The sequence below is a fragment of the Myiozetetes cayanensis genome, unplaced genomic scaffold, assembly GCF_022539395.1.
Source record: "Myiozetetes cayanensis isolate MyiCay16 unplaced genomic scaffold, myiCay2020 scf4, whole genome shotgun sequence".
Classification (NCBI taxonomy): domain Eukaryota; kingdom Metazoa; phylum Chordata; class Aves; order Passeriformes; family Tyrannidae; genus Myiozetetes; species Myiozetetes cayanensis.
Window position 1 is genome coordinate 32,157,201 of NW_026087631.1, and position 24,266 is coordinate 32,181,466.

Consider the following 24,266-nt stretch of genomic DNA (forward strand, 5'->3'; position numbering starts at 1 on the left):
GCAGGTGAAACTTAACATACTCACAATTCCAGCTCTGTTTTGGTTTGATTTTTTAAAAGAGTTGTCGTTTGTGTGATGTCAGCTTGACTCCCTCGCTGACAACTGAAGGTGCATCATTTGGTTTTTTGTGAGGAGTTTTTATTAGCAGGAGCACCTACTGAAATAGAGGAAAGGGTTAATTAAAGATGACTGAAAATACAGCCTCATTATAAATTCTTAAGTATGGCTGATTTCTAGATACTGTGGTTTTATCCATGTGAAATTTGCGAATCCTCATTTGTAAGTAATGTTATCATTAGCTGTGAATTTCTATATTTTAGAGTAATAACCTGAAGAATGCTTTTGAAATGTGGTTATGTCATTAAGATTATTGGAAAATATTAGCAGAAATGTAATTACTTCCTATTAAACTAAAGTGAAAAGATTAATAATTTACCAGTGAAGCCTGGTCTCTAAATCAAATTATTTCATTCCTGCTTTTTAACACAAGCCTTGTCTAGATTTTCAGTCAGAGCTTTACTCTCATTTTCTGTTGAGTACACAAAGGCCTTGCATTTCGGGAATTAGGTTAATGGCTGAAATTTGGTTTTAGGTTAATGCATGAGGTTCAGGTGGTGAAAATCAGTAAAAGAAGTTACCAGTTAGCTAGAAATAGAAGTTTGGGTTTATTTTCTTTGTGTTATGTGGGGGTTTAACATCATCTCTGTAATGTTTTCATTAGTATTGAAAAGGTTACTCTTTTAACCAAATAATTGATCAAAGCCTAACAAAATTCATGCTTCTGCTTCTTAAAGGCGTTATTTTAAGGATGACTGGGAATGTGAGTTTTCTGTATTTCTCTTTTTCATATCCCTTCTTTTGTACTGCCATATAAGCATAACACAAGATCTGCTACTGACAAAACATGGTGAGATAGTTAAATTTGTGAAATCAATTTATCATAACAAATCACTAGATGGCAGTACTGATGTTATTTTCACCTGATTCCACATGCTTCACTGTTTCTGTTCTCCAGGTTTGCAAGGAGGCACAAAAGTCACTTCCTTCAGAAGTTAGGCTGAGTTTTCGTGTTTTCAGGTCCTACTTGTTGAAAATCATGTGCTTGTGGCTTGGGTTATGAAGAATTATTACTATTACTTCTGTTTTTTCCACAAATCACTAAAAGACAGTTCCACTTACACCTATTTTCTGCTTTGCTTTTGCATATTCCCATGTTGTATCTTGTTCAATTATTTACCTTTTTTTCATGCAGCACATGCAAACTATAACTGACTTGAGAAATCAGTATATAGAAAGCTGTTACTTGTGCAGGCTTGTTATTAGTCAAGGCTTAATTTAAGTCAGTTCGATGTGATTATTTTTTATCGTATTTTAGCAACTGACATTATTTCTGCACATTTGGGATCACTGATTCTGTTCTTCACCTTTCTCATTGCTAAGATAATTGTGAAAAGCAACTACAGAGTAATTTACGTTTCTGCTAATTCCTGATTTTTCGTCTGTGACTCAGCTGACTTCTCAGGGGTTGCCCCTTCTCTCTCACCCCTGCCCAACCAGTGTAATAACTTTCTGAATCTTTACAACATCTTTGTGCAGAGCTGCTTTGTGGAAATTTTTCAGTCATTCTGCATGGCAGCAGAATTTATTTTAAGTGGGAAGCACCTCTCAGCAGTTTTTAATCATGGCATTAGGTGTAATCAAGCAGCAGATTAAAAGAGCCTTGATAAAATGTTCCTGGGTTTTGGTCAGTGATTCTTTCAATTGCACAGTGGAAAATTCTTCCTTGCTTTGCAGTGTCTAATTGGAAAAGAATGACTTCAGAAATACCTCTGTGTGCAGAAATGTAAACTTCTGTAGTTTGATTAAAATAAACATAATACTGCAAGTTCTTCCACTTGGTGAAGTTTAATGAAAGACTTTGCTGTTCCTTTTGAAGGGGTGGTGAGATTTAGTCATTCTTCAAGGACAGTCTGTTCCCTGCCAAACAATTATTGATCCTTTCATCCCATGTGAAAAAAAAGGTGTAAAGTGAATTAGAGATCCTCAGTACCTAAAATCCATCTGTCATAAGAATTTTCATGAAGTGCTGCACATAAGCCATGTTTACTTTTTTTCTGAGGCTGGTCTCAAGCTTTGAATCTTAAATCACTTAATTCGGATTATACTGGTTTGTCAGAGGGACTGTAGTTTCTCCTGTGTGCTTTTGATGCTTTCATTTGTTTTTGGAACTCTTTGTGCACCTTTCAAGACTGACATTGACATCCTGCTTTCTAGATTTTTCAATATGGTAATAACAGTAACTTTTCCTCCATACTAGAATAGGAGTTGTATATACATTTAAAACAACAATGAGGTATTGAGGGACTTTTTGTTTTGTTTTTGTAAAGAGAGGAAACCACTTGTATTTTTGTAAGTGGAGTTCTTTTTTATATACATGCGAGTATTTTTATTCAACATGTTATCTAAGTCTTTTCCTCTGTAAATTAAAGGGAATAAGCTGTCAGTCCTCAGTAGCCACTGATATAATGGATATGGTGGAAAATGTTTCAGCCTATTTTTCATATATATAGTTCCTTTATATAGGATTTTTATTTCATTAAAACTTCCTTAAGAACTGCTGCTTCAGGGAGTGGTGCAAATCATCGTTATCTAGTTTACCAGACTCGTGAGGAAGCAGCGTTTTTGATAAGCTGCCTCTACACTGAAAAACAAAAATCACCTGGTATTCATGAAAATCTTAATTTTGCATCTTTCCTTTTCTTCTAAGGCCATGTACTTTAATTTAGGGTTGTTAAATAAAGCATATAACTCTGCTTTTCTAGAAGTAATATATTTTAAAGGTTTACTGTGTTAAAAGATACTTCCAATGTAAACTGGCCTTCACAATAAAACCCAAAGCTTTCAATTAACTTCCACTTCTGATAACATCACCAGGGAAGGGTGGTATTTAGATTTTACAGGAATAGGCTGTACTGGAGAACTTGTTCAGTATAAATTAATGTCACTGTCATTTTATTCACACTGGAAGTAGCAGGTCCTGGTCTGGGTTACTACAGCTCAACAATGCAGCAAAATACTACCCCATAGTTAAGTTTTTCCTGGGATATGGGTTTTATGATGTGTCATTACTTTTTTGGTTTTACTCTTACAAGTACCACCAGTATATGTTGGAAGAAGTAGCTGGGCATACATGGTAAGGTTTTTAGAAAGAGGCCTGCAGTTTGGGACATTATCACAGTCTTAAAAATAAAGGGAAAATATGGGAGAAATGAGACAGGGTGGATAATTGTATCCTTGAGATAAGTCAATTTTTTTTTCCAGAGTTAGTATTTGAGTTACTTGATAAGTTCATGGATGTAAATAACTGTGTTGTGGCCTTTGCATTCTAATTTAAAATCTTTCCCCTTGTTTCTCAAGATACTTTTGTTTTTTCTATCACAGCTTTGTGTAGCTGAAGGAAAATGATGGAAGAGAGTGGAATAGAGACAACTCCACCTGGCACGCCCCCACCAAGCTCAGCAGGGGCTGATGCTGCTGCAGCACCTGTGTCATTAGGTACAGAAACATTTATTCATGTCTCTTGAACCACTACAGTTAATCCAAAAACATTGCAATCAGCATAATTACAGTTCTCTTTTCCAGGCTACTTGGAAGAATTTAAATTGTTTTTTAATCATGGAAGTGTGCTCCTTCTCTTACATGCATCTGGCACAGAGAATATTTTAAACATTTTCTAATTCCTGAAACTATTTTATGAAATCACTTGTGTTTTTTAAGGATACAGGGCCAGGGAAATAATACCTTCCACTACAGTGCACAGTTAAATGAGCAGCATAGTAGGGAGTTAAAAATAAAACAGATTTACAGTCCTGTAGAGGATAGTGGTAAAACTGCACATAATCATTTGGATTTTAATATTCATAGAATCCCAGGTTGGTTTGAATTGGGAAGGACATTAAGGTCATCTTGGAATGGGCGGAGACACATTCCATCAGACTAGGTTGCCCCAAGCCCCGTCTAACCTGGCCTCGAACGCATCCAGGGATGGGGCAGTCACAGCTTCTCTGGGCAACCTGTACTGGGGCCTCACCACCCTCACAGGGAAGAATTTCTTCCTAATATCTGACCTAAACCTGCCCTCATTCAGTTTATAGTCATCACCCTTTGCTCTATCACTACATGCCCATGTCAAAAGTCCTTCTCCAGGCTCCTTTGGGTTCTGGAAGGTGCTATAAGGTCACCCTAATTGTGGCTGGTATTCAAAGCATTTTATCAGATTTTTCAAGATTCCGAACACCGTATTTGAATACCAGATACTTAATTTTTTGGCGCTTCTGGTGTTGTTGAGTCAGACTGGTGCAGTGGATCCCAGGCAATTAATTGGGGGGCGGGAAGGAAACACAAGAACTCTTCCCTCTTTTCCTATCATTATCTGACCATGTGAAAAGTCACTCTCCCTATTTTTTATAAGCCCTCTCTCAGGTAATGAAAGGCTCCTGTGAAGTCTTCCCAGAGCCTTCTCTTTTCCAGGCTGAACAGCTCCAACTCTCTCAGACTGTCTCTATAGGAGACTAAAATGAATTTGTCAGCAAACCCTGTTAGAAGATGCATAGAAAACATTGGTGAAGACTTAAAGGAACAAGTATTAGAACAAATTAGAATTAGAACAATTAGAACAAATTTCTAGTGTGTCTCAGTTCTATTTCAAAATATACAAATAATGTACTGTCAAATGCTAAAGGAGGAATATGCTGAGAAAAATCAGCCCTCAGTAGTAAGACTGCGATAATAAAAGCAGTGGTTTTATTAAAATTGTGGAGTTCTAACCTCTGATGGAGAAGTTGCTTTTAACTAAGACAACAACGTGTTCTGGAGTAAGGTTGCAGAGATACCATCAAACATGAAACATATTGACTGCCTCCATTCATAGGGAAGCCATTGCAAAGAAGCTGGAGCTGGAAGTGCACAGTGTTATAGGATGTCACCAATGTCATTAATTTTATAGAAATGGTCTTTAAGTAGTAGATTTTTTTACAGTATTTTGTAATGAGATGGGGGGTGACCATGAAATAATTTTTTTTGTATTTCACAATGTGCTGGTCACCATTGGCAAGGTGTTGTAGAAGAGTTGTTGAACTCAATGTTGACATGAATTTTTTTTTTACAAAAAGAAGAGTGTTCCAGATTTGCTGATGCTTTCTGTGATGACAAGGGGCTTTCAGCAGTGTGCTACCTAGCAGATATTTGAAAAAAAAAATACACTCGTAATTTGTCCTTTCAAAGTAAAGGTGACATTTTAACAAGGAATGATACAGGAGCTGCTTTTGTAAGAAAGTCATGCTTTTGAGAAAGCATTTTGAAAACTGGTATTTGTAAATATTTCCATCATTATACATTCCTGTTTCCAAAACTAGTGCAAGCGTTGCATAAAATCTGTCAGATCTGTACACTTAAACTTGGAAAGAGAATTTCCTGACCTGTGTAAACATCTTCCAACCAGTTTCAGTAGGATTTGAACCCACTTGTTAAATACATGAAAATTCAGCATGTTCATTTTGCAGAAAACAGTTGACTGACATCAGGGAAGATGAAAATTTTTCAGTCTGCATTTCAAGGAAAACCTGTGCATGATTGATGGGTGGGAGTGGAAAATGAAATAGTAAGATACACCAAACACAACCAATGATGCACTTCTTCCATTTTGATCAGTGTGAGGTATCTTCTCCAGCCATGGTGGCTCTTAAAGCCAAGTATCAAAATAGTCTGAACACAGAACCGGACCTTCAAGTTGCTGCATCATGAGGTGTTAAACCAATAGGTAAAAATTATTAAGATTTCTTCAGTGGCACTGCTCACACTAAAAAGCTACTATCAATAATTGTGTTATATAGTATGTTAATTATTAGTCATTTACTGTATTTAGAGTATATTAATAAAAGAATTTTGTATGGAAGCAGAAAAGTTTTTGTACTGTTAAAAAAATTGTTTTCATCCATCTTTATCTCATCCTTTTTACATTTTTGTAAATACAATTTTTTTACGTTTATAACATATTAGTGCAGTGATATATGCAAATAATTTATAAATAAATTTTCATGGGGAAGTTCTCAAAATTTTTTTACTCATAGGTGTTTGTGGTAAAGTTTGGAGATTTACTGACTGTGATTGATGTTTAAGCTGAGGCCAGTAAGATGCTTAAGCTAATCCAACATCTTACTGCTATCAAAAATGGTAATTTCTGCTTTTCTGCCTTAGTTTATTCTGGAAGATGAGAGTGTCCTGCATTGTTGATTAAGCAGTCACTCAGAAAGAACAGTACTAGCTAGAAATTTGGGGCAGATTTCAGCTGCTCTAAATTCATTTTTTTAAGCATGACAAATAGGGTCATGCAAGAAAAATAGATGTGTCTTACAAAGATTCTGTCAGCAATGGTTGAGTGCAATTGGTGGTGTATGAAAACTCAAACAAGACTAAAATTAACATGGAAGGGGGAAGAAAAACAGACCAGGTCAAAATTTACTGTGAAATATCTGAACAATTATATAACTGAAGGCTTATTATTTCTAAAATTTTTTTTTTTTCCCCCAGCTTTGTCAAGTCCCCTTTCTAAACCAGGCATGTCCTCTTCTCCTGCGTATTCACCACCCTTGCCAGCTGCATCATCTTCAGTTCCTCCTCCTCTTCCTCCTGCTCTGATGACTTCGGCTTCTCTCCCACCTGTGCCTCCTGCAGCGGTTTCTTCTCTTGCACCATCTCAAGGTCCTGCCCTATCTCTTGCTTCCCCTTTAGCCTGTAGTACCCACTTGTCCCAGTTCTTTGATCCTTCTACATTAAGCCCTACTGCTGGACCTGGCCTTCCTGCACCTCCCACTGGTCCCCCCATTTCAGGATTTTCCGTGTCTTCAGCCTATGATATCACCAGGGGTCATGCTGGTCGAGCACCACAGAGCCCACTGATGCCGTCATTTTCTGCATCTCCAGTCACAGGTAACTCTCCGTTTATGATTTCCCATTTGTGAGGCAGGATGAGTGGTCTCCTGGGTGGCTTTTTTTACACCCTCTGCAACTTCAGCTTCTTTATTGTTATGGATATTCCTAATTAGCATAGTTGCACTCAGAAGAAGGGATAATAGCATTTAAAATAAGGTCATGGTCCAGGACAGCGAGTCCATTTTAGTGGTGTTCTGGTAGTGTTCAGGTTCACAGAAAAATCTTTTGAGAACTTTATTTTTTGTTAACTTGCACAGGAAAGCCTTGCTGAACATACATAGCTTTTGTCTAGCACGCAGAGCCACTTTCACCTGTTTTATTTCCCCAGAATGGTATATCTCAGGCTGCAGTTTCATCATATTCAGGGTTTTGTTCTCAAAATCTATCTACAGTAAGTTGTCCATCGTATGACGCCAGTCTTTTCTGTTGTTTCTAGTCACTAAATTGCATTAGGACAGCTGAAAACATGTACCTTCCATGAAAACAGTTGCTGTGGTTGCTAAACTGATGTCATTTTAAGCTAGTGGAGTGGAATGGCTATGAGCTGCATTTGGACCAGGCTTTTACTGTTAATGGTGATACTTCTTTTAAGTAGTCTGTATCAAGAAAATGTCCAAAAAGAGTATCAGTTTTGCAGTGTAAAATAAAAATAACTACTGATTAAGGCTAGATTGGAAAATCGGTTAAAACTGGCAAAGGCTCATGCTTTATTTTTCTACTCTAGTTTATTTTGTTTTCCTTTGAAATATGTAAAGCTTCCTCCTTTTTCTACTAGTACTAATTTCCACCACTCAGTGTTAGAAAATTTCTTACTTCTCTTATTGTATGAGAACATTTCTATCTCTTTGTTTAGAGAGTAACACCTATTGCTCTCTTTGCTCTACAGAGGGTTTATTATGAAAATTTGAAAACAATGAAAAGAACAACTTTTAAATTAAACAATGATTTTTTTTGTCTTATCAAGTTAACTTTGTACATAATGTACAGCAGTCTCAGTTCTTTTAGGAGATATTGTTGAAGTAATTTTTAACAAGCAGAATTGTTCTGGGACCTTCAAGAAGTGAAGTGAATCAGCCCAGTATTCTTCTGTTCTTCCTGCAATTTTCCTGTCAAACAATTGCACATTGCTACAATATAACAAATTAACTGCAGTAAAATAAGTGAACACTTGTGTTTTATTTGTCCACCTTACTAGGTGTTTTGGCTGATTCCATCTCTCAACAAACAACTTTCTCATCATCTTTGTCTCCTGGGAGTGGCTCTACAATCACTTTTCCTGAGGAACATGAAGACCCCAGAGTATCTACTGCCCATGGTGGAGCACCTGCTGGAGGGCTTTGGGGGTTTATAAAGGTATGGGGTTTTGTCTGTTACCTTTATGAGGAATTACCATTTTCTACTGACTATAATAAGACATATCTTTTTTTTTTTAAATATGTGTTGCTACAAATCCTATCTGTTTTCCAGTCTCACGTGCAAGGTGGCTGTTTTTAGTACTGGTGTTTGCTGAAACTATACTTTTGCTCTTCCTCTGTATAGAAGTGAAGGGATTAGACAAATACAGGTGTTCTAGGTTAATTTTAGTCCTGTGGTAGGAACATACACATATCTATCAGGTTCTGTCACATGTTCTTAAGTCAGATGAAGTTTTAGAACCTCTGTAAGACATGAAAAGTAATTTTTACTTCACAATAACTGGATGCAGAAGAAGGTGTTTTACCTCGCCTGAATGCTTTGCATATCACATTTATAAATTCCTAATTAACTGAGTTTGATTTCTTTGGGATGCAAGCCATGATTGTTCTATAACATATAACATATTCTGTAACAGGTCTTTTTTCAAGGATGGGCAAACTACATATTTTCCCAATCACAAGTGTCTAAGATACTTTGTAAGATTATTCTGCTAGAAGTTTAGCTGCATTGTGGTTCACAGTATGATGGTAAATTCATTTTTTGTGTTGGTATAAGTGTGTGGATTATTTCTTCCTATTTGTGTTCAGCAGATGAACACATTAAGGCATCTTCCATAGGTAGAAGCTGCTCAGGAACCATCTGTATAATGACTTTGTGTTAGTTAGGCAGCCAGGTTGCTAATTGGAGAAGCACTGCTTGGCTTTGCAAGATGATGGGTAAGGCAGAAGGTAATATTTAAACTTCATGTTGTAACTGAAAAGCTGTGATAGTCATATCACATAGTGTTTGTGCTGAGATATGACATACAACAAGCCATTACAAAGTGTAATGGTTAGAAACACACAAAGCAGCTTAGTAGTTTTTATTTCTTCTTAACTGTAACATTTTTAATTTCGGGAGGGGGGGAGAAAACAGAATATAATATGGAAATGTATTTGCTTAAATTTAGGGTGTAGCTGAGAATCCCGTGGTGAAGTCTGTTCTTGATAAGACCAAGTATTCAGTGGAGAGCGTAATCACAACACTGGATCCTGGCATGGTTCCCTATATCAGTAAGTGTTTATGACAAACCACTGGAGAAGTCAATATAATAGCACACTACTTTTCTACTTGAAATGTAAAAGCGTTTCAATTACATCTTGAAAATTAACAGGAAGGAGAAGCACTGTTTTTTTTTTATTTCATTTATTTTTTTATTTTACTGGATTCCATTGCATCTCAGATATAAGCTGACCTGAGATTTCTACTTTGTTGAAATGGGGAAGCAAGGGGCATTAAGTTATACAGGGTGATGGTGTGGCTTTTGGTTTTTTTGGCATGGCTTTTTTTTCCTTCTAGTAGTCTGATAAACAGTCCTCATTAGGTGTGCTAGTACAGCTCTTGGTCTGCATATAAATGAAGCTGGTCAGGAAACTGCCAAGACTGAGAAGAAACCATTGAAATGATTTAAAAAAAAATGTTGGTTTTCTGAGCTGTTTTTTTTTTCAGCTGGACCTAATCTGTGACCCAGTAACTACATTGCTGCAGTGCAAAGCTACAGTAAATGTTGATTATATACAGTTTGGCAAACTGTGTTTAAAGTTTCTACTGCAGTCATGACTATCCCTTTGTAATCCGTCAGTATCCTGTATAGTTTGACACAGTATTTCTTGACAGATCAACTTTATTTAGAGGATGAATTATTTCTAAGAAAATGTTTTACTTGTAAGATTCAGGTCTAGTAAGCTAATTCAGTAGTTATCTCAAAGTTCTCTGAAGTCCTGTTGGTAGGAAAAGCATCTATATACATCTTGGACAACTTGGATATTTATCTGCTGCATTGTTTTTGTAGTTGCAGTTGTGGAAATAGGGCAGAGATTCATATGTACTTCCTTGTAGAAATGTATTCTGGCATCAACAAAAACCATGTCCCCAACAACAAGTGGTCCCACTTCTCTCTGCTCGCTCTCCATTACTGTAGTGCCAAAGAAATGTCATCTTCCTCATGACAAAACCTGAAATTACCAAAGCGTTTGGATGAGGTGGTTGAAGTTATTTTTTTTTACATCCAAGCAAATAGTATTTCTGTAGTCTCTTTCTTGAAAAGAGCTGAACTGTTTTCACTGGCACATTGTGAAGACATCATCTGAGCCATGCACCTGGAATAGACAATTTCTGTCTGCTTAGGAAATAGTCACCTTGTAAGCATAAACATCAATGCTTTTATAACAAAAGATGTCAGGAAATCTTAAATTGAGTGTGTAAATGTCATTTCAATTTATAATACACAGTGAAATTTCACAGGCAAGTGTCAGAGCTTAACTTGATATGACAGTTCTGTCCCTGATTTTACCAGGGTGTACCTAGTCCTTAGATTTTAGTATTTCCGTATTATCGTAATGTGTGGCAGATGTTACCACAAATGTTTTCATTTAATGCTTGTAATATCTTTCTTTCACTTTTGTAGTAGTATCTTTGATGAACAAAGGTATGCTTTTGCTATTTGATGATCCTTAGTACAAAAGAACATATTGTGTATTCGCCATCTAAAAATGGGGCACAGTTACCATTCTTAGTGTTGTTATGCAGTAATTTACTAGATCTTTTATGAATTAGTTTTTAGCTATATTAAAAGCTCTTTAACAGGATTTCTGTTCCTGGGCACTCAAATAACTTCAGTAAATACCTGCAGTCATTTTTAAGCAGTCATTTGTTTAATTATGTTAAATTCATTTCTATCCAGAAGGAATCCATGAAAAAATATACTCTCAACTATTTTTTAATCCTCTAGTTACCCAGTGTTTAAAACAATTGCCCAAAGTTCAGTGATGCGTACATTCAATTCCATTCAGTAAAGCAATTGATAAATAAAAAGTTAAAAAATTACCCTCTAAAAACCCAAATAGTATGTTTTACTACTGTTCTGACATATCTCTGGTGATTCTTCATAAAAATAAGATGATTCCTGTAACTGAGATCTACTGAGTAATATGAACCAAGGAGTAAATTGTTGTTTTCTTTGAAATTTAAGCTTTGCATTTACCATTGTCAATGGGGGAAATTTGCTGTGATAGGCAGATGTGAGGTGTGATTGAGCTCATCAGTCTTTTGTACTAGGTTTTGATGTCTTTTAATTCTTGAATTGTTTTGTTTTGTTCTAAAAAAGCTTAGTGAAAACTCCTGCTTCTTTATGGAGATACCCCCTGTTGGAAAACGTTTAGAACTGTGTACAAGTTTTTGGTTCAATAGATATTTAATATCAAAAAACAGGATAAAGCATTAGGGAGGAAGACAACCTATAAAATTAACTGAAGTTTACACTCCAAGGACAACTAAAAAGAAATATGAGCCTTTCATTTGAAAATGATGTATTTTGATAGCTGTTCCTGGATTTTATGACCTGCATCTGTGTTCGTCATTCCTTTCATAAGGAAGAGTTTGTGTGTGACACCAGCATTCCTTACTGCTTCCCAGAACACCAACACATGCTTAGAAATGGATGTCTATTTTCCTGAATCTCCATAAATTGTCATCTTATATGGTGCTGTGGTTTCTTTCAGATGCTGAACAACTTTCAGTTCCTGTTGTCTCTCTTTCATCTGTGCTTCTCTTACCTGTTCGTCTGACTTTTACTTCCTAGTTTATGTTACTTCTGCTTCATGAAATAACTACTGTGCATTGCATGAAAAAGAGGAGAGCAGCTGAAAAATGCTGTTGAGAAGGAGAATGTATTTGACCTGTAACAATGGGAATGGGGAAAAATACATGCACATGTGTATTTTACAGATTACAAAATTATTTTACAGGAACAGGGGGAGAACTGGACATAGTGGTCACTTCTAAGAAAGAGGTAAAAGTGACAGCAATACGGGATGCCTTTCAAGAAGTGTTTGGAATGGCTGTTGTTACTGGAGAGGCTGCACAGTCTAACATTGCACCCCAACCTGTGGGCTATGCTGCAGGTTTAAAAGTAAGTTGATATGTAACAGTACCCAAGTACCACCAACACAGAGATTAACCCAGAAGAATAGATAAAGTGGAAGTTAGTTTGCGGGATAGGTGAACATTTTCTTCTGGTTTTTTTTTTTTTTTTTGTGTTTTTTTTTTTTTTTTTGGTGTGTGTGTTTGTTTTTTTGTTGTTTTGGGAGGGCTTCGGGTTCTGTTGGTTTGGGTTTTTTTCCCATCTGAATCATCAGACCAGTTTAGAGCTGCTTTTTGAAAGGTTTTCTTTAGTTTTTTTGCAAAGACATTCACAGCAAGTTAAGATTATTTATGTCAGTTTTCTTACACTGTCATTGATTGCCATCACATCTTGTGTGCATTGTGATATTTCTGTAGTTTAAAAGTACCTCAGGCATTTTTTAATAGTCTGTTACTACCAAATCATGTTGGGAATGTTAGAAGAGATTCTTTGAGACCGAATTTCCTCCCTGATAATTCTGTAGATCAAAGATAGTTTGATCAACACTTGTCAGGGATCATCCCAAACAGATCTATGTTCTTTGAAAAGTAATTCACTGTGTGGCTTTGCAGGCTGCTGTGCTGCCCCAGAGGAAGGGTTAGCAAGGGTTTGGCCAATAGCTAAAAATCTTGAAAACATCTATCTAGCATTGTGTTTATTAAATGTTAGCAAAAACTCATGAAAAGAAGTATTTTCCTGTGACTGTTGTGGCCGTGTTTGCAGCAGAGTAAAGCCTGTTCTCGCAGCAGTATATTAGCTGATACAATTGTATATGGAGGTAAAGCAGAATAATGTATATGTTCCTTTACTTCTTTAGCTACTGTAGTGTATTGGTAGTAATATTTCTATTACAACTTCAGAGTGATAACAGTTTTCAAGTGAATGGTTCCTACATATTAGTTGGATATGTACCACAATAAATTGATTCTTTGCCTTGGTCTTACGAAGTTACTCCAAAGCACTCAAAAACTCTAAATCCAAGAAGTTTTAAGTCACAAAACTGTCAGTGTGAGTAACAGAAATATGTACGATGCTTTCACTAATAGCAAAACTTGGCACAGTTACAACTTAGGAATTCTTTGCCTGCTGCTCTGGACTTTTTCTTGGAAAACAAAAAACTAAAAATACTTAATTAGTTTTATCATAGTGTTTGTTACTGTTTTGGATTCCATTATGGCTTTTCATGGGTTTGGGTGGTTGTTTTTCCCTAACATTGAAATAAGAGTAATTTTCAAAATCTCTCATATTTTCTGTTTAACTTGAAAAGTATGTTCCAGAGTTGTTCTGGGATTAATCTGTAAACATTGTACTGTGTTGTGGTTCAAAGAGAGTGTTGTCTAACAGCTCATGTCACCATTCAGGGAGCACAGGAAAGGATAGACAGCTTGCGTCGGACAGGAGTCATCCATGAGAAACAGCCTGTTGTATCTGTGGAAAACTTCATTGAGGAATTGCTTCCTGACAAGTGAGAACATCAAATATATTCCTGGGGAGTCAAGAATATTCTTTGTTGACTCAAAGGAGTTGGTGTCAGTATCACCCTGAGCAGAAGAAAGGAGATGGTCTGTCTTCAGTGTTGCTTTGGCAGATTTTATTTTGGTGATGATGTTCAGCTCTTTGTCCAGAAATCTTGAAACTTTTAATATAAAAAAAGTAATTGTCAGGTTTTTCCAGATTGACAGTATAAAAACACAGTGAAGTTATACTGAACTCAAAAAATTAAGGAACTATGAAAGCTGGAATTTGGCTATGGTTTGTGCACTCCTGTGTGCATGCTATCTTCTCTTTTTCAAGAAATTGTATCAGAAGGGATGGTAGGAGATACTCTGGAAGGGGCAAAAGTGTTTTTCTGAATAAATCATTTAAGGGGTTGTTATAGCATTAGACATGCCAAAAACTCTTCTGAATAGAGAACATGAGTGATAAATATTTTCTTAATTGTTAGGGAAGGTTATTTTAATGAGAAATGTTCTTTCAAAGATTGAATGAAAATTGCAGCATAATAACTATTGCCAAAGGAGTGTCTCTGCACACACACCCAACTCCTCAGCTTTCTTTGTGTCTTTCATTTGTAATTTTCATATATTTTATATATATTTCTGTGTATATTATATATTTTACATACATACACATGCACTATTATATATGAGAAAACTGATATATGCAAATTTTACTTGAAAAATACCAGAACACTTTGAGTCTCATTATTACATTATTACTGCATTTGTAGTCAATTTTGTGAAATGGTCATAATTCAACTGCTAATCTGTTGGTTTTCAATTGAGTGATACTCAGTACTCAGAAATAAAGTAATATGCATGTCATTGCAGGTGGTTTGACATTGGATGTCTGATTATTGAGGATCCAGTTCATGGAATTCACCTGGAAGCATTCACCCAAGCAACACCAGTGCCTTTGCAATATGTTCAGCAGGTGAGTTTTCAGTTTTCTTACCAATTAACAGTAAGATTTAAGTTTTAATTTTATTTATAATGTCAGTTCTTGCTGGCAGTTGCTCCACTTGAATATGTTCATTTATGAAATGAGGATAAAAACTGTTTTCACTCTCGAGGAGAAAAGACAACGCAGAAAGAATCGCGTCTCGTCGATATCACCTGGGGAGTCTTTCTGCTGTGCCTTCTGCAACCGGACTTGTCTATCTCGCATTGGCCTTTTTAGCCATCAGCGCGCTTGCAGCAAGCGTGGGTAGAACCCTTCCCAAATCTTCATTCACAAAGCCTAGCCATGATGATGAATGTATTACCTAAAAATCTTCAGGCATTTATGGCAAAGCATTTCTTCATCAAGGGTCTCATTCTGTGTCACTTTGGAGCTCTAGTTTTACTTTCCTATTAAAAAAGAAGAAATGCTGACCAAGAAGAAATTAACCACAGAGAATTACTTTCTCTAAAGGAAATACAAAAATTCCCTATGAGCATATAGACTCCCACCTAAAAGGCAAGGCTGATTTCCTCTTCTGAGTGTGCTATTGTGACAAGGATGTAAAATTTCTGAAATCAAAAAGCTTCAATCTAGGAAATATCATGGTTCATCCCATTGAAAATAATGTACAGCTCTTAAATATCCCCCATGGAAGGTTTTCATGAGATGGTTTACATTTATTTGGACACAGGCTGGGATTTACTCCAGTCACTGCATGTCTTCTGACAGCAGATATGAGTCATACATTAATTAACTCTGGTCTGTAAATTTGTTTTAAATAAACGTTTCTATGAAGAATGTAAAACCAAACTGTTTGGGGTTTGATCCCTGGGGTTTGTTTTGAGAAAACAAATAGTAACTGCTATTTTTTTTTCAGTGGTACCCATTTCATTAAGTGAGCACTTGTGGGATTGGTTTTAATTCTTATTTTCCTGAGTTCTTGCAACCTTTAAAAGCTGATGAGTGGCAAAATGAGAAGTATTGCTCTGTCTCTGTAGTTTTCCAAAATGCTTTTCAAAAACAGGGGAGAAAGACATTAAGCTATAAGAAAAAATGTTCAAGGGTCCCTTTCAAACCCAAAGTGTTCTACATATTCTTACAATCCTATGCTGTTGTAGTTGCACGACAGTAGTTTTAGGAAGAGCAGAGCACACTAATGCCCCTGATCTGCTGTACATGCACTAGAAATGGACTAACTCAAAATCTGTATGAAGGAGGTGGTTACCTGTGATGAGCATAAGACCAGAGGAATGCAGTGGTGCTTCCCCTACAATTTCCCTTCTGGTTCCACCCTGCAGAATGAGGGGTACAGGTGTCAGTTACCTGGACTTCTTGACACAGTCCCCCACTCAAAATTGGAGATGGAGTCAATGGATGGACTGTTCAGTGGATAAGGAATTGATTGGACAGTCAAATCCAGAGGGTCACGGTCAGTGGCTCAGAGTCCTGATGGACATCAGTGACCAGTGGTGCCCTCAGGGGTCTGTGTTGGTACCAGTGCAATTTAACATCTTCATTAATGACACAGATGAAGGGACTGAGGGCTCCCTCAGCAGGTTTGCAGGTGACACCAAACTGAGGGTGCAGTGACACACCTGAGGGACAAGGCCATCCAGAGGCACCTGGACAAGCTCCAGAAGTGGCCCCTGGGAGGTTTAACAAGGCCAAGGGCTGTGCTGCACCAGGGTCGGGGCACCCCCAGGATCAATCCAGGCTGGGGATGAGCAGATGGAGCAGCCCTGGGGAGAAAAACTTGGGGGTGCTGTGGGGGAGAGGCTGGACATGGCCCAGCACAGAACCCCCCCATGCCCTGGGCTGATCCCACAGCGAGGGCAGCAGGGCAAGGGGGGATTCTGCCCCTCTGCCCCCTCAGGTGAGACCCCACCTGCAGAGCTGCCTCCAGCCCTGGGGCCCAGCACAGCAAGGACATGGAGCTGCTGGAGTGAGCCCAGAGGAGATACCAAGGTGATCAGAGGGATAGAGCAGCTCTACTGTGAGGAAAGGCTTGGAGAGTTCGGATTGTTCAGCCTGGAGAAGAGAAGCTTTAGGGTGACCTAATTGTGGCCTTTCAGGGACTACAAGAAACATGGAGAGAGACTATTTACAAGGGCCTGGGTTGACAGGACAGGAATACTAGGATACTAGTATTAGATACTAGGAAGATATTGTTACCTGTGAGGGTGGTGAGGCCCTGGCACAGGTTGCCCAGAGAAGCTGTGACTGCCCCATCCCTGGAAGTGTTCAAGGCCAGGTTGGATGGGGCTTGTAGCAACCTGGTCTGGTGGAAGGTGTCCCTGCCCATGGCAGGGGGCTTGGAACCACATGAGCTTTAAGGTCTCTTCCAATGCAAACCATTCCACAATTCTGTGAAATGACACTATGTAATCCCTTTGTGATCTCCTGGAAATCTCTCAGCCCTTCTTTTCTGCCAGGCTCAGCTTTCTCCTTGCATGTGGCTATTTGCCTGCTTTAGAGGGACCTTTTAATGTTTTTAAAGCCTTTGGAGTGTATACAATATTATAAATACATACTGTTATTGATTCCATCTGTTGGCTACTGTATAAGAGAAAACTACCTTCTGATAACAGCAGTTTGTCTTTACTCTCTTAAGCTTTATGTTTTAGTTTATACTTTTCAGATGTTGTTTGGATCATGATACAAAGAAATCCAAATAATTTGCTTGGCAAACTATGGGCAGTCTGAAATCTGATTCTGATACCCTTTAATTTGCGATGTAAGTCTGTTGATCTAAGAATGTTCACTTGTGGAAGTTGGTGAAAATAGAAGTAAAACTACTAATTTCAGACTCTCTCAGTAATCCCTTCTCAAAATGTTCCACAGGCCAAAAGTCTCACTCCTCAGGACTACAATCTGAGATGGTCAGGCCTGTTGGTGACCGTGGGCGAGGTGCTGGAGAAGAGTGTCGTGAATGTGAACAGGACGGACTGGCACTTGGTGTTCACAGGCATGTCCCGCAAGCAGATGATCTACAGCGCGGCCAAGGCCCTGGCAGGGATGTACAAACAGCAGCTGCCACCCATGAGCGTGTGAGAGGGGCTGGTCTGTCACACCAAGGAGTACTGGTCTTGGTTCTGGAGTTGATGTGAAGGCTACACACTCTTAATTCTCAGTGGATGCAACACGGATTTGTAATCTTAACTCTAAACTGTTTCTACTTTTGAAGAAGCAAAGGTGATTTCCAGTAATGGAAGTGAGCAGTTGCGGTTTTTTGCTATTATATGATTTCCAGTATGATTCACAAAGCAGGAAATTGAGACAAATGTGTATATTTATGACTGGTACAAGTAGCATTACAATTTTTCAAGTGGAACATGCTATGATTTGACACATTAGTAGGCATTTGCTGAGATGCTTTAGTTAGTATACTTTTGAAAGGGGATATTTGTTTAGGTATTTCTATTATATTAATAATATAAACATGTTGACCGCAAAACATGTATGTTATATAGGTGCATTTCAATCCAGAGATACTACCTTCTGTATTACATGTTTTAGTGGGGCACATATTTAGGGGATACTTAACACCTCATGGGTTTGGTGTCTGTATATAGTTCTCAGGAGTGATGCCAAGTAGTTTCTACAGCACATAACAGTGAGGTGCTGAAGAGCACAAATCCATGCCCTGCTAGCTGAAGTCTTTGCTAAATAACTCTGAATTCTCATTTTCCGTGCTGCATCTTTTTTTCTTTTTTATGTTACAGTAATGAAATTCGTGGCCAGCTGAAACACCACAGACAAATTTTGAGTTGCTTCAGTGGGTTTTAGATCAGGTACCGCATATGCCACATGAAATCATCTCAGCAATTTCAATAACATCATTTACTCCAGTGCTTCCAAACTTCACATTTTATATGGAATTACATAATTTCTCTTACCTTCAGTTACAGCTGTCAGCAATTTGATTATAGAAAGTGGTGATGTGTGTATCACTTGCTTTGCTAGCCTGGGCTTTCTAAACACTCTGAAGTCTTAAATGCTTTCTTGATGTCATGAGCTCACTGTTTCTCATATAAGTTTTTGGTGGTATCTGATGTTTCTCTTGGCTGTAAAGGCCCTCTATCAATGCTCATGCAATCTTAAAATCTGTATTTAGAAATATGGAAGTGATTGTGAAGAAAATATTTTGGTAATAACACTTTTTTAAGAAACGAAGAATAAACACTTTCTGTTTGCCTTAAGCAGGTTTTCAGCTTATATTACTCTACCTTTACCTTTATTAGATGCTTTCAAAGAACATTTTTATATACCATATACTTGTAAGCCAGCTCATGTTTGTACCCAGTGAAAGTCTATTTCCAAATAATATATTTGACCTTAATTGGTTTACTCTGTAATGTAGTTGAATAAATGTTTTCAGCTTTCTACCATCTGCTGGGTCGTGTTGTGGGCAATAATAGAAGAGGAAGTTCAACAGGTAAGACACTGACATCCTATTTTAAATTTATATTGAGATCAGCTTAGAAAAGCAGACACACATTTGGACATGTGACCTTTATTACATGTACAGACAATGCCCAGCTGCTTCATCACTGTAGATACAGCTGCAGAAGCCATTTCTGCTACTTTATGAGGGGGTAGCTTTGTTCAAATACGAGTGTCATGAAAAAAGGATCAAGAAAGCTACTACATATACTACTATTATACTACCAATTTTCTAAGTGTGTCTCACATAGACTGAGCCAAGTTTTTTGAGTTTGCATTACTTTAAAAGAGATCTGCTTGGTCCTTAAACTAAGGTTCTTCAAAATGTTGGAGATGGTTCATTAACTGCATTTGTTGCTGTTTTTTGTACACTTAAGGTAATAGTTCCTCAAGTCCCCTGCGCACTGTACAGTGGCGGAGTTTTAATTTTTGTTGTGGGAAAGGAGCAGACCAGTGATAAATTCAGGCTGAACTTCAGAAGGTATGTATAGGCTGATGAGAGATGGGTTAGCCTTCAGAAATATTAGCACAAGGGTTTTGTATATAGGAAGAATACTGGATTTTTATTGTTTTCTGAGGCTTAAAAATAATTTCAGGACTATGTATATACACTTATATGTATAAGTACTTTGTAGAACAAACACACTGACACGCCCTCTCTGCACGATTTGATGTATGAATTTTAGGAATGGTGTCACAAGAAGGGATTTTGAAGGAGACTGTGACTGGGTTATTGTTAGAGAAGAGCTGAAAATTTAAGTGTGCAGGAACTGTTTTGCTTTTTTTCTCTAGACTGTGTTTGCACATTCTGAACCACTTTTTCATTTAGATAGTGCACAGTTATCCCAGTTCTTAGGTTGTGCCCTTAGAGATAGACTTTGCAAACAGCTGTAGTGGCTTAAGGTGTTACAGCCACAGCCCTGTCAATGGAGGTTTCTGCCCTGAAGCTTTTCTTGTAGAATTAGCTCTCAGTACTAATTATGAGCTGAAGTTACCTGTGATGCTCTCCCACTTCTGTTTTAGCAGAGCAAAGCTGAGTTGAAAAGTTTCTACTCTGGGCCTGGCCTTAGGTTTTTCATCACAACACTACTCAGAACATTGTGGCTCTGTCAGAAAAATCCTGGTTATGAAGTTCTCCGCACAATTTTGTTGAAACTAGTCTGATAACTTACACCCAGCTGCCCCTCTCAAGGTTTGCCATGCACATCTGTTGAAGAAGGGATGGGGCATGTGGGGTCTGATGAAACAGCAAATACAGTTTGGTGGAACATCTTGGTCCAAAACCAAAACAGCCTCAGTGGCTGCTCATGTACTTTGCAGAGTGTTCTCCTTTAATGAAAAGCTTTTAAAATTGCCTTCCAATACCAGTCGTCTTCTTTAGACCATCTCAGTTTGGTCAAGATAGTGAGGAATGGCAGAAGAGGGCAAAGAAAAGAATGAAGTGTGAAAGACTATGAAGGCAATCAGGAGAGTACCAGAGAAGTAGGAATGTCTAGTGAGCAGTGGAGAAAAATGTACAGGAGCTTAATTGTGTTTAATGCAATGTCCTGGATGCAGAAAGTGGTAGAGGGTAGTTGAAAAATCAGGTGGGAATATGGAATAACTTGGGTCTGTCTGCTGCTTTGTATTTTGTCTGGCTTTAGAAGAGCACAAACACATGCATATCTTGCAGCACAGAGGTTGAGCCCAATTGTGATTCAGATTATTAAGGATATTTGTAAAAGCAGCCTTTCTTTCCCCATAATAGTATAATGTGAGGTAAACCTTACAGATGGAAGTAAGACATTATCCCTAAACAGTGTTGACTCTAAAACAGAACTCTGTGTGTCTATTTTACAACTATATTTAATAATTTTGACCAAGCAAATTTAAAAAAAGGAAAAAAGCTTGTTCTTCATTTCCTGCTGTTAACAGACAGAGGAACAAGTAGTAAATGAGAACATTCTGTATCCCATCAAAAGTTGTTAATAGACTTGAAAACCAGAATAAAATTGCTTCAAACTTGGTTATTTTTCCAATGTGGATTTTAACTTCAACAATTAAGTCTGTCTGTAACTTATCAAGAACTCAAATTTTGACATCCTGAATCTCTGAGCCATTTGGCTTTTACTTCATGGCTCTGTTCCATCCATAGTTACACAATTCAGGAAAAGCTATTCACATAAAAGCAATGGTGTATAGAGTTACATTTTCTAAAAGGAAAAAAATGCCAATTGGTTTGATTTATCATCTCATTGTGCAGAATTCTGTCAAAGCTTCAGATACTCCAGCCAGTTGACTTTGTAAAGCAGCCAGACTATTATGACCTGGCAATTAAATTGTGAATACACAGTTTTGCAGAGGAATAACAGATCCAAAACCACTCAACAGCTTCTTCTGAGCTAACACAGGGATTTTTCATGTACTGGAATCAAAGGACATGGAGCTCTAAGGTTACAAGCAAAATTAAAATGTTTAGTGTTGAGAAAGTGATTTCCAACTATCTTTGTGTTCTACCAAGTGTGAGTGAATAGAGCAGTGGCTTTCTCTGTCAGTTAGGGAAGTATCTCATAGTAGAGGAGAAGGCAGATCGGTTAGTTTTCCAAGGTTTTATTGGCTATTTTAATACAAAGTTACATGGAATTCTGTGTAAAGCTTGGGGTTTTTTTGTATTAATCACAAAAACTTGCTTCTTGTGAAAGGATACTCCATGACAAGAGTATCATGATCTAATTCTTACAGTTGCAGGAGCAGCTGTTGCAAGTAAGTGGTGAACATTCTGCAGCTTCTTGGAAAAGTACAGGAAGTTGTATTTTGTGTAAGGAATAGTATTTTGACCAGTAGTGGGATTCTGAAATAGCTGTGGCATCAATGAGAGGTAAAACACAGCAGATTTAGAATTCCCAAACAGACCAGTTATCCTGCAATCAGTGCTGGTCTTGGGGTGTTGCTGTGGGATAAGTGAGTACAGTTATACACATGCAAGGCAGATTTTAGGGGTTTTGATAAAATGTATTAAAAAATCAACAAACTTGTGTCTGCAGGAAAAACAGGAGAATTTTTAACGTAATGGAAGTTACTGTAATCAGTAATCACAGTGTTACGTGGCTCTTTTTGTCTGTAGTTCTTGGAATATTTACAAAAAAAGCACATCCCAATACTTAGAAGGTTGTAAGCATTATAATGAAAGCATTTTAAGTACTTTCTGTCCTGTGTAGATGCAGACTTTTCTGTCTGAAGGGCTTATTTTCTTGTACATTGCAGCTTGGTAATACCAGACATGCAAAACCTGGTCTTAAATTGGTAAATATAAGAAATTAAAATTATTGCTAGGGATAAGATACTTGGGTTTTCTCTTTTCTGGAGTTCTACAACTCCCATGAATCTCTGAGAGGAGGTTCTCTTATCACCAGTGACAGCCAACTTACTAAGTGAGCTCCTCTGAACCACTGTAAACTTGGGTGTGAGCTCGTAATTTCTTCCTGTTTTCTGAGTTCTTAAATGCAAGCAAGACAACAAAAGCCGATTCTGCAGTTGCCAGGCTGACTAAAAGTGGATTTTGAAGCTTGTTTCTCATTCTCATTGGCTCTATGATAATCTGTTCATGGTGGGAGCAGCACCTTTGCCATAGGAAGGTATAGAAGACCTAGAAAATGAAGTGTGTAGCACAAAACTGAAGATGGAAAGGATGCTGCCTTTTCTTATATTTTTTTCTCATGGTGAAGTTTCTCCTAATGTGAATGGGAAAGTTTTATCATTCTGCCCACAAAAGACTTTTGTAACATTTTTGAATGATCTGTTTAATTTGTTCTGCTAATCTGTTTCCTCTTGCTGCAGATTGTTTATATTACCTATACACAGTTTGCTCTCTGTCTTCTTGATGCAGAAGCCCAGCTCTTCCATTTTTTGTTGAATTAAACATGCCTGGTTTTAGTCAAACTATCAGTTCTTTGCTAGTTTAAATCCGTTGTTTTAACACAAGTGGAAATACAGCAATTCATGCAGGCTGATGAGGTAGCTCCATGTTTTCATGATTTTGATTTGATTTCACTTAGAGACAGCAGGTTGTAAGAGACGTTTTCTGAGTTCGGCAGAACTGGAAAATACCAAACCATTGATCTCATACACTTAATTAAACAGGAAAAAACGTTTCTTTGCAGTTTGTTTTGACTTGAGTTGTGGCAAAACAAACTAACTGTTTGAATCCACATATTAAAAAAAGTTTAATAAAACCCACAGAAACCCGAACTTGCAAATTTCTCATAGTTTTGAGAATTGAGAGTTCATATACTGCCCGCTATTTTGCTGCCTTAGAAATTAATCTGGCTGCTCGTTGGCTGTGATCAAACCCACCCATCCTTCTGCTTGGACCTCATCTGGCATTAAAAAGAAGAACTGAATAAACACTCTTTTGTGAGAGCAGATCTCTCCAGGCAGTGTTGACACATTTTCGGGATGAACTTGAGGAGAACATTCTGCCTCTGCCACATCCTCCCAACTGTGGAATTGCCTAATTACCTTTAAATTTATCTTTTTAAAGAAAGATGTGTTGTTGCTGAGGTGGTTTTTTAAAATCGTTTGAAGTATCTACTCTGAAAATTGCTGCTTGTAGGGGGCAATTCTAGCAAATGTAGCCTGATGTGAACAAAACAGTTACAGTAATACAGTTTCAGTGCATATCTTTTTATTTACTTAGGTTTGTATATTGAGAGGGAAAAATTTCTTGGTAAAGAATATAACTGTGTCTTCTACACATCCTCAGTGCAGTGGGTGCTGTAGGAAAACAAGAGGCAGAAAACATGTCACCTGTAAGCAGTCGCAAACAGCAAATGGCTGTGCACACTCTACAGAGGTATCTACTTAAATGTGACTTGCGAAGTTGCTTGTGAAAGTATCAGAATAGGGAGAAGTTGTATCTGTATTTATTCATAACTTTATTCACGATCATTCCATTGTATTTGAGTGCCTTAACACATTAAAAAACTTGTATCTCTTTATTTGGCAAAGAAGTATTATAAATTAGAATCACAAAATCACAGAGTCATTTAGGTTAGCA

At 37.6% G+C, this 24,266-nt stretch overlaps 1 protein-coding gene across 4 annotated transcripts in view; it reads left to right on the forward strand.

Moving 5' to 3' along the window:
- Window positions 1-19,176, forward strand: part of PRRC1 (proline rich coiled-coil 1) — a 33,605-nt gene extending 14,429 nt beyond the window's left edge. For all 4 annotated transcript variants that reach the window (XM_050329911.1, XM_050329909.1, XM_050329910.1 and 1 more), the window contains exons 2-9: window positions 3,442-3,555; window positions 6,589-6,987; window positions 8,186-8,343; window positions 9,356-9,458; window positions 12,192-12,355; window positions 13,708-13,811; window positions 14,677-14,779; window positions 17,630-19,176. In XM_050329911.1, coding sequence (XP_050185868.1) covers window positions 3,462-3,555; window positions 6,589-6,987; window positions 8,186-8,343; window positions 9,356-9,458; window positions 12,192-12,355; window positions 13,708-13,811; window positions 14,677-14,779; window positions 17,630-17,839 — 1,335 coding nt within the window. In that variant the 5' untranslated portion in view covers window positions 3,442-3,461 and the 3' untranslated portion in view covers window positions 17,840-19,176. The remainder of the gene's footprint in view (window positions 1-3,441; window positions 3,556-6,588; window positions 6,988-8,185; window positions 8,344-9,355; window positions 9,459-12,191; window positions 12,356-13,707; window positions 13,812-14,676; window positions 14,780-17,629) is intronic.
- The last annotated feature ends 5,090 nt before the right edge of the window (window positions 19,177-24,266 follow it).